This window comes from Microcebus murinus, chromosome 1, assembly GCF_040939455.1.
Source record: "Microcebus murinus isolate Inina chromosome 1, M.murinus_Inina_mat1.0, whole genome shotgun sequence".
Taxonomy (NCBI): Eukaryota; Metazoa; Chordata; class Mammalia; order Primates; family Cheirogaleidae; genus Microcebus; species Microcebus murinus.
This window is the reverse complement of record NC_134104.1, coordinates 40,290,051-40,300,116: the sequence shown is the minus strand read 5'-3', so window position 1 is coordinate 40,300,116 and position 10,066 is coordinate 40,290,051. Positions and strand designations below refer to the sequence as shown.

Below are 10,066 nucleotides of genomic sequence, written 5' to 3'. Positions count from 1 at the left end.
GCAAAATGCAGCCTGAGCAAGAGTGAGACCCTATCTTTACTAAAAATAGAAAAATTAGCCGGGCGTGGTGGTGCATGCCTGTAGTCCCAGCTACTCGGGAGGCTGATGCAGGAGGATCGCTTCAGCCAAGGGATTTAAGGTTGCTGTGAGGTAGGCTGAAGCCAGGGCACTCTAACTCAGGTGACAGAGTGAAACTCTGTCTCAAAAATAAAAAATGAAATTGGATTGTAGTTTAATAAAAATGAGAGAGTGATAAAGCTGCAAGAATAGGAGGTCATGAGATTAAATTTTCTCATTGGAGAAATTCTATATCTGTGCTGTTCGATATGGTTCAGTATGGCTATTTACATTTAAATTAATTACATTTTGAATATTATGTTCCTCAGTCACACTAGCCACATTTCAAGTGCTTAGCAGCCACTCATGGCTACCACTGTCCATACTGGATGGGGCAGATCCAACATTTCCATTATGTGGAAAGGTCAGTGTGGCTCTAGATAATGCCAGGTTCTAGGGAGTGCCCAGAAGTATGAGTTGCTAAAGATAATGGAGACAAAAGCCTTTGAAGGAGAGGCAATCAAGGGACCAGGAAGCTAGGATATTGGATAGGTTTTCCACAGAGATGTTGAATTCTGCCTGGAGGGTAGCAAAAGCTCTGACAGAGAAAATATGAACTAGACTAAGGTCCTCAGTGAATGGAGGGTGTGACCAGATAGATGAACACCTCAACTTTGTTGGGAGTTGTAATGTGCTTCCTGGCAGTGCATACTAAACCCTCCATGCCTTACCATAGTGTCTCTTGCTCCTGAAATAAAATTGACTGACTCAATGTAGGCCTCGCCCCAGAGTGGTGTCCTAGATTCCACTTAGACATTTCCTGAAATCAGGAAATGGTTTGAAAATCATCTCTTCTGAAATTACATCAAATTGCTTCTGCCAACTCAATACCATGGGGTGGAAAAAGAACCTACTGTGTTAACTCTATATGGCTAGGTTGAGTAGGTGGCTGAAAATAATGCATCTATGGGCATAGCTACAGCTTTACATAGGAGATTTAACAGAAATTACCTGTATTAGGATATATCACAAAGCAATCTTTTACTGAAGAACACAGGTAGTTTGACTTGTGTATGTTTATTCTGTTTATTAAGCACATTTGTTATAATCTAGGATTTACATTGAAGTTTTTATGATCAATTCAAGAGGAATGTCTATAATGTAGAAATGTCTTATAACTAGTTATGTTGGCTATTCATGGCTAGACATACCACACAGAATAATTTCCAGTGGCATCAGAGCTAATTGTTACTACCAGATCCCTCCTTCCCCTTTCTTGAAAGTTGGCAGCTTTGAGCTATGAGCCCTTAGTCATCCTTTCCCTGCTAACATCAACTCATGAGCCAGCATAAGTCCTTCCGTTCTCTCATTCCTCTGTCCCTCACCCCAGTGATTATTGTTAATGCCCTTGCAGGGAAAGGTTTACCATTTTGGAAAGGTTATTAACACCTTGTTTGGGTTAATAACTGAACAATCTTTTTCTCTATAACTTAACTAATTGTAAGTTGATATAAACTCAATCCTTTTTTTCCTTTTACTGCTTGTAATCCCTCTTTTCTAATTTTGTTCCTATCTGAAATTTTATTTCCACTTGTTCTTAAGAACTAGGAAGAAGCTGGGTGCTATTTTCCTGTTTCTTATTTTTCAATAGACTACACATTTTTAGTCTGTTGATTCTGCTAGGTTTTATAGTTATTTGTGTGTAATATGCTCTTCCATAGCAATATGCAGTGGAAAATTCCTTTTGACAAGCCATAGCAAGCTTAATTGAATCATGACGTATACCATTAAATAGCTTCCAGTGGAGCAAACAATCCTTTTCCTAAGGCAGCACATGCTTCCACCAGGTTTCAACATGACTATATGGTCTCACATGAGTAAGGAAATTACTTTCTTCATTTGTGAAAAGTTACAGAAAGTTATGAAGTTAATATTTGAATTAACAAATTAAATTTTAAAGCTGTATATAAGCTCCACCAGGCTTTCTTCCTCCTTAGATTTAATAAAACCTATTTTTAAAAAACTTAGCACTGAATTACAGGTCAATTTTTAAATGTTTTGTTTCTGTTGTTTAATCATTCCCTAATGAGAATCTCATATCAATTCTTTTAAAATTTTTATTTTATTTTAAATGTCACACACTAAACAATATTAATAGAAACTGTTCTATCAAGATACTATTTCTGATTCTTTACCGTGGACTTTGCAGTCTGAAGCCATTCCAAATTCCAACATTACCTTTAATGTTTTCAGGACAGATGCTGTTACAGCTTTTAGCACAAGTAGTAGAATATCTGCATACATTAGTTAACTTGTGAACCTTCATCCGAACATTCTTCAAAAGCCCACGGGATCTGTGTGATATTCTAGATTCAATGTCAGTCTGAAGAGTAACATCAGTAATGGGCATCATCCTTATTTCCCTCCCCACTGCAGCAATAAGGTAGGGAAAGGAAGATTGTAAACCATTGATTTGAACCACATAAGAGTGTTGAAAATAAATTGTGCTATCTGCTGTATTTGTCCCCAAAGCCAAATTTACCTAACACATAATACAAGTAGTCTCATTCAATTGCATCAAAGGACTTCTTGGCATCTAATAAAATCATTGCTATTGGTTCCAATTTTCTCTTTGTATTCCAGATGAGTTGCATTAGTCTATGCAGATTATCTGATGATTATTTCCCACACATAAAGCCCTCTTTGATAAGGGTCTATTAGATTTGTGATTATTTAGTCATGTAACAAGTGCTCAGGTAGCTATTAATATTATTTTATACCTACCCACATTATATGAAAGGATTATCTTTCACAATACTACAAAAGGAGCAATATGCAATCTTGAGTATAAGGCTATATATATATATATATATATTAAGATAAAGAACTGTAGGCTACTTTGATTTCAAACCACAGATAATATCTGATGCTTTAAAAATTCAGCACAAACCTTTTAAATGCATTACATTTATTCATAGTCTGTTTCTGAAACTAGTAGCTGTTCAGCATGCTGATGGCAGGGAGAAGTTAATGTGTTGGTAAGCAACCTAAATTTTTATAAATCTATTTTGAAAGTAACGCAAGGCCACAGAAAGTAATATCAATTACTCCTAGCTTTTCCATTGACACTGCAAATCTCTTCCAAATTTATTCTTCAGTTCAGCATCTGTAAAAAACAGGAAGGCACAGAACACCTCCATGGGAGATTTCTGGGTATTAAAATCACAAGAGTACTCCTTTAGAAGATGCCCTGAACTATTTCAAAGGGTTTTCCCAAGTATTGATTAATCCTTGATGTCCTGGGAATAATAGGTAATTGTATAAAAGTGAGAAACTGAACAATGAAGAATGGGTTAAAACTAGTTTTTAATCTTGAGTGTTTCTATAACCTACACTGCATGAGACAGCACAGTGTAGGGAAGAGTGCCTGGGCTTTGGAGTCAGTTTTAATCTTGGCTCCACCCTTTACTTACCAGTGTAGCCTTGGCAAGCTACAAATAGCACCGAGCTTCAGTTTTCTCAGTCACAAAAGGGGGCTATAATACTCACTTCTGGATTTGTTTTTAAAGATCAAAAAAGATAATATATATAAAGAATTTTTAATCAAATAGTCAATGTTCAATAAATGTTAGCTGTTTCATTATAATTATTGTTAATAAAATTATATATATATAATATATATAAATACACATATACATTTTCCAGTAATCATAGGAAAAAAGTCTAATCCAATGGCACAACAAGTATTCAGGTTAAGTTTCATGGCATTATATGGAGAAAATAATGACATTCAATAAAGTACACTGAAAATTTACTATATAATTAAGCTATACAGAAGAAATCTACTTTTTATGCCTATGGTACCCGAAGACAAAATGTCAAATTAAAAAAATAAACTAATAAGCACAAACAAACAAACAAAAACAAAAATATTTTTCATCATCATTAACCTTCTGTATTAACTCAATATATTGGATTGGGTCCAAGAGAACTAGCTTTACTCTAAACATATAGGTTAAATATAAAGAAAAAAATGGTTAATAGTTTGAAGGTACAGAAAAAACATTCTTCCTAGGACTTTCCAATTATATGAACCCAGTTACACATGCTTGTAAAACAAAAAATAGTTAATGAACAAATAGTCTCTACTCTAAATGCACAGAATGTAATGAACAATTCAAAAGTATCTGGCTTCAGCAGAATTTTGTATTTCTATAAACAGAGTTGTTTTTTTTTACAGCTCATTTCCAAGTAGATATAGCCTTTTGAAGTATGCTGCATAATTTTTCTTAATAGTTGGAAAATATGTTTGGACTCTAAGTAAAGTAATTCCTGGAGAAAATACATGATCCCAAACTGAGGCTAAAACCCTAAATACATAAAAAGAAGTATATACAATATTCCTTGGATATATGTAAACAGGGAAAGTCACTTAGTAAATGGTATTGGGTTTTGGTATTAGTATAATCCACTCTCATTAGGCATCTCCCTCATGTGCATTAATATGTGACATCATACTCTCATATAACATTTTATAACAAAGTGAAATAAAAAGCTCTTCCAGATTGCAACTGTAAGATAATCAGATTCTCTAGCGCTCATTATGACTGCAATTATGTGACAAAACTCTCCAAATATAGTTCAGTTATTGCAGTTATTAATCATTCTGGTTTTGTTTCAAGCACTTGCTTTATAGCCTGCTGGATAGACTCCATTATTCTATAAGCTGAATGTTGAAAGTCAAACATGTGCATGTGAATCTGCTGTTCTAAAGGCCTTTCAATATAATTTAGCCTTTCAATTTGTATTTGTGAATACAAAAAAAAGTGGGGGAAATAAAGCTGGTGTCAATAGAGTCACTGACCTTTGCAGTAAACAGAAGATAGTCCTTAACAGAAAACACTTCACAAATAAGAAACCTATTTTGTTAGAACTAGAAATAGTGCTGTTTAAAAAGTTAGTCTCAGAATACCAATCAGCTCTTATAGAAAAATGGGGGAAAAACTGACAAATCTATATATTTGATAAGAATGAAAACAATAAGAATCATGGCAAATGTGCATTTTTAAAGGTTCAAAGCACCAACATCACGGATAGACTAGTTCTAAACATTTTATGCATTAAACCATGTATACTGATTAATTTAACTACAAATGCCAAGCAAAAGACAGAAGATTTATTATACAGAACAAACACCATCTGCACCACCTTAAATCACTGCAACAGATATATTTCTAGGAAAAAAATGCACCTGATTCTCAAGCCTAGATTATGAGATGCTAAAGCATTAAATAAATAGGACTCCAAATAGACCCAGAGAAAGTATCTGCATAATTATTTAAATATTAATACATAGTGAGCTCAAAAATAAATATAATAATACATCAAGATAGTTTACAAAATTCATGTCACCATTTTCCTGTGCTTTATGATTTTTTCAATTTGGCTACATACATTGGGCCCCAGGCTTTGCCTTTATCTGGAATCACCAAGAGTCCACATTCCTGGGCAATGGGAGCAAATGTGAAGTCTTGGGACCAAGTCCTTGCTATTCCCTTAATGTCCACAGGCATGATGTTATTGTGAGAGTTTAAAATTTCACTGATTACATCTTGATTTTCTGCCTTGGATAGTGTGCATGTAGAGTACACGAGTAGACCTCCAGGACGTAAGGCCTTAATTGCAGACCTGTGTGTAATCAGAGAAATGCAGAAGGTTAGTGAGGTACATTAAAAGGAAACTAGGGGGTCTGACCACAAGAAGATTACATACTTGAAGCTAACTTTACTTTGACTCAGACTGCAATAATTTTGGATGTTTTCTAGCATTACACATATTTCTTTCTAACATCCATGGATGGGACCGAAAAAATGATAATTAGATCAGTCAACATGGAAAAGACAGAAAGAGTGTGTTTTTGACTGATTGGTTGTTTTGTTCTTTTAAAAGTAGGAAGATGGGGGTAAACTATAGAATAATGGGTTGTCTTTGAATCAATGGAAGTGAAAGTAAAAACAAAGATATTAACTGAATGCATATATAAGAAACCATTGATTCCATTCTCCCATATATTGCAAGTTGGGCAATCAGATCAAAAGTTCTTATGTAAAAAAATTTAATAACCTAATAGGGGAAAGCTTAGGCAGCCACTGTAGCTGTTGACCCCCAAATCAAAGACCTCTGCATTGTACCTTGAAGAAAGCCCCCAGAGTAACAGCTAGCTGATCATAAAGTAATATAAAGTAATATTAACAGGCACAAGGTCTCACCCTTAAAATAAACTTCTAGTACTTTTATTGTCTTATTATTAAATACAAATGTATAACCAAGGATTACAAGATAATTAAGGATGAAAAATACTTAAGCAATGTGGAAGAGAAAGAACAAAATAAACAACAACAAATAAATGACCTAGGAAGAAATAGAAAATTCAGGGAACAAAAGGAAATAAGATCTAATAAATGCAGAAAGATCAGCAAATATATTACACTCATAAAACGGTAACAGAAAACCACGTAAAAAGACCAGAAAGAGATCTTAGAAATTAAATATGTTTACCAAAATAAAGAATATTCAATAGAAGTATTTGGAATTAAGGTTGAAGAAAACTCCCCCCCAAAAGTAGAATAATAACAGATTCACTGAAAATGAGACAGGGAGGATTAATCAAACAGGTCCAAATTCAATTAACAAGAGTACTAGAAAGATATTATAGAGAATTAAGAGAGGGGGAGTCGAATTAATGAAATAATAAAAGAATTTTCCAGAGATAAGAAAAAAAAATGAGCTCTTCAGATTGAAAGAATTTATCAACAGGTTAGCATATTCATTATTATTTATTGAGTATCTATTATGTGCTGTGCATTGTTCTAGGTGTTGGTATATATCAATAAACAAAACAGACCAAGAAGAAAAAAATCCCTCACCTTTATGAAGCTTACATTCTAGCTAGAGAATATAGAATATAAAAAATAAATATGTTATGGGCTGAATTATCTCTCTCCAAAATTCATCTGTTTAAATCCTAACCCCCAGTACTTCAGAATGTGACTATATTTAGAGACAGGATCTGTAAAGAGGTGATTAAGTTAAAAGCAGTTCATTAGGGTGGGCCCTAATCAAATATGACTAGTATCCTTACAAAAAGAAGAAATTTGGCCATGGTGTTACAGAGGGAGGACCATATGATGGAGATACACAGCAAAGATAGTTATCTACAAGCTACCAAGAGAGGCCTCAGATGAAACTAATCCCAGCAACACCTTTATTTCAAACTTCTAGCCTCCAGAACTGTGAGAAAATAAACTTCCGTAGTTAAGCCACCAGTCTGTGGCATTTTGTTATGCAGCCCTGGCAAACTAATACAAAGTATATACATACATGTTTAATATGTAAACACATACATATACAAACATAAACACATATATGTTTACACATAATACATACAAAAATATATGGATATACAATGTAGAAACATACATATACATATGTGTGTGTTTGCAAACATTTTTTACTTAGGAAGCAATTGAGTGATAAGTTCTATGAAGGAAATTAAAGCAGAAAGAAAGGATTAGGAATGCTTGGATGGCTGGGAGATTGCAATTTTAAATCAGGCAGTTAGAATAGAATGCCATTTCAGAAAGTGACATTTGGACAAAGATCTGAGGAAATAAGGGAGTGACCCAAGCAGATATCCCAGGGAAGAGCCTTCCACACCAAAGGATGGCCAGTGAAAAGACCTTGAGGCATGTTCAAGGCAAGATGAGGCCAGTGTGCTGTAGCAAGGTGAGAAGAGGTGGTAGTCTGTGATGAGATCAGAAAGAGGAAGAGGAGGTAGAGGGTCTCATGGAAAACTGTAAAAAGTTCAAACCTCTAATGAACGAAAAACATCCAGATTTAGATAGATCACTGTTAAATTTTGGGACTTTAAGAATAAAGAGAAGATGCTCAATGCCTCCAGAGAGAAAAATGGGTCACCTATTAAGAGTGCAGGAATCACACTGGTATCAGTGGAGTAGCGCATTCCAAATTCTGGGAAAAAGCCATTTAAAGTGAATCTTATTTGCAGCCAACCCATCAGAGAAATATGTAGGAGGAATACAGAAACTTGCAGATATCTGATGATTCAGAATTTTTACCTCTAGCAAAATGAGGAGGTAAATCAAGAAAGAGGAGAAATGTGACCCAGAAAAGAGTGAATGCAAGACAGGAAAGCAGTAAAGAGAGTGCCTTTCAGGGCACTCCAATCAGGACATTGAACTAACAGAGAAAAAAATTTAATTCTAATATATTCCTCCATTCTGTAGTAGACAACACTTACAGAAGTAAACAATATACACCACTTAGTGGTCTTCAATGTTCACAATCACTCCATAGGATGATCTTGGTAATGTTTCAGAGCAGATTATAAAATCTCAGAAAGAATACTATCAACCTTGACAATGTAAAAGTACAAGTAAAGTTGTAAGCCAGTGGGAAGTGGAAGGGAGGGAGACATGGAAGGCAGCATAGGCAAGTAAATATTCTTTTTGTATGAAAGGAGAAACCAAGAGATACTTCCCTAGTTATTTTTAAAAAGATAATAAAGAGAAAAAGAGGGTTGAAGTACGTATAAGAGAAACTTTCCACCACTAACAGAACAAGAAATATAGATCTGACTGTATAGTACCAAGTTCCAGAGTTGACTCAGGGAGAAACAGCACAGGGTGAGATTACAGGGTGCAGAGTAGTGTGAGGAGAGAAGGGTGGTGGAAGTGAGACAAATCTAACCACAGGTCAGTAGTCAATGTCTAAAGTTGATACATTTTTTAAAAAAGATAAACATATTATTTAGAGACTTGAGGGTGACCTGAGAATAAATTAGGAACCGAAATAATGAGAAGTCATTGCCTCTGAGGAGTAAGAGAGGGAGGAATGGCAAAGGAAAGCTCCTTTTCACTAGAAGCTCATTTAGGCTTTTAATTTTTTACTCATGAACTTTATTTCCATAATAATACAAATTAAAGGGGAGATTTGACAGGAGAATATCGGAACTTTTCCCATGGAGGTCAGTTATATGTATTTTTTTTTTTTAATTTTGACTGTTAAGTGATATTCTCTCTAGGAAATGTATTCCCTGAGTTCCCAGATAACTAAAATTTTATGGTATCCTGAATTTCTATACTTTCCATGTGTTCATTTATTGAATAAAATATATTTTGGAGGTGTCTACCACTTAGGATCTACTTACCCATAATTATTTGTTGTTTAGTCTCTAAAAATATTTTTTATATGTATCTTCTCCTCACTGTTCACTGTCCTCTAACTATCCCCCACAAAAACAAAAAAGGCTCATATCTGGACATCAAGAGACATGAAATGTTAAGGGATAACACCCCATGGTAGGAAGAATGATGATCGCCCCAAGATGCCCACATCCTAATCCCCAGAACCTAGAAACATGTCATTTTACATGACAAAGGGATGTTTGCAGATGCGACTAAATCAAGGATCCCCTGGTGGGAGATTATCCTGGATTATCTGAGTGGTCCAATGTAATGACAAAGGTCCTTATAAGCGAGAGAGGGAGGCAAGAGAGAGAAGGAGATGTGATGGGGGAAGTTAAGGTTGGGGGTGAAAGGACTGCTGGCCAAAGGCAATAGAGCAAAGGTATGTATGTGGGCTGCTACTGGAAGCTGGAAAAGGTGAGGAAATGGATTCTCCCCTAGAGCCTCCAAGGGGAACATAGCTCTGCCAGCACCTGGAGTTTAGCTCCATGAGACCCATTTTGGATGTCCTGACCTCCAGCAGTGTAAAGGTAATAAATCTGTGTTATTTTAAGCCACTAAGTTTGTGGTAATTCATTACAGTAGCATACAATAGGAAACAACTAATACACACTTGGTGATGGCTTTTTTGTTGTTTTGACAGCAACACGCTAAGGCATATACTAAAATTTGTATAACTTATAACTACACTCATTTTGGATCATTTTCTACTGACTACAGCAATAAGTATCAGATTTTCTTTA

The 10,066-nt window shown here is 35.1% G+C and overlaps 1 protein-coding gene across 1 annotated transcript in view; it reads right to left on the bottom strand.

Moving 5' to 3' along the window:
* Positions 1–225: 225 nt before the first annotated feature.
* NSUN3 (NOP2/Sun RNA methyltransferase 3) overlaps positions 226–10,066 on the bottom strand; it is a 59,894-nt gene continuing 50,053 nt past the window's right edge. The window contains exon 6 of the mRNA XM_012760985.3: positions 226–5,745. Coding sequence (XP_012616439.2) covers positions 5,484–5,745 — 262 coding nt within the window. The 3' untranslated portion in view covers positions 226–5,483. The remainder of the gene's footprint in view (positions 5,746–10,066) is intronic.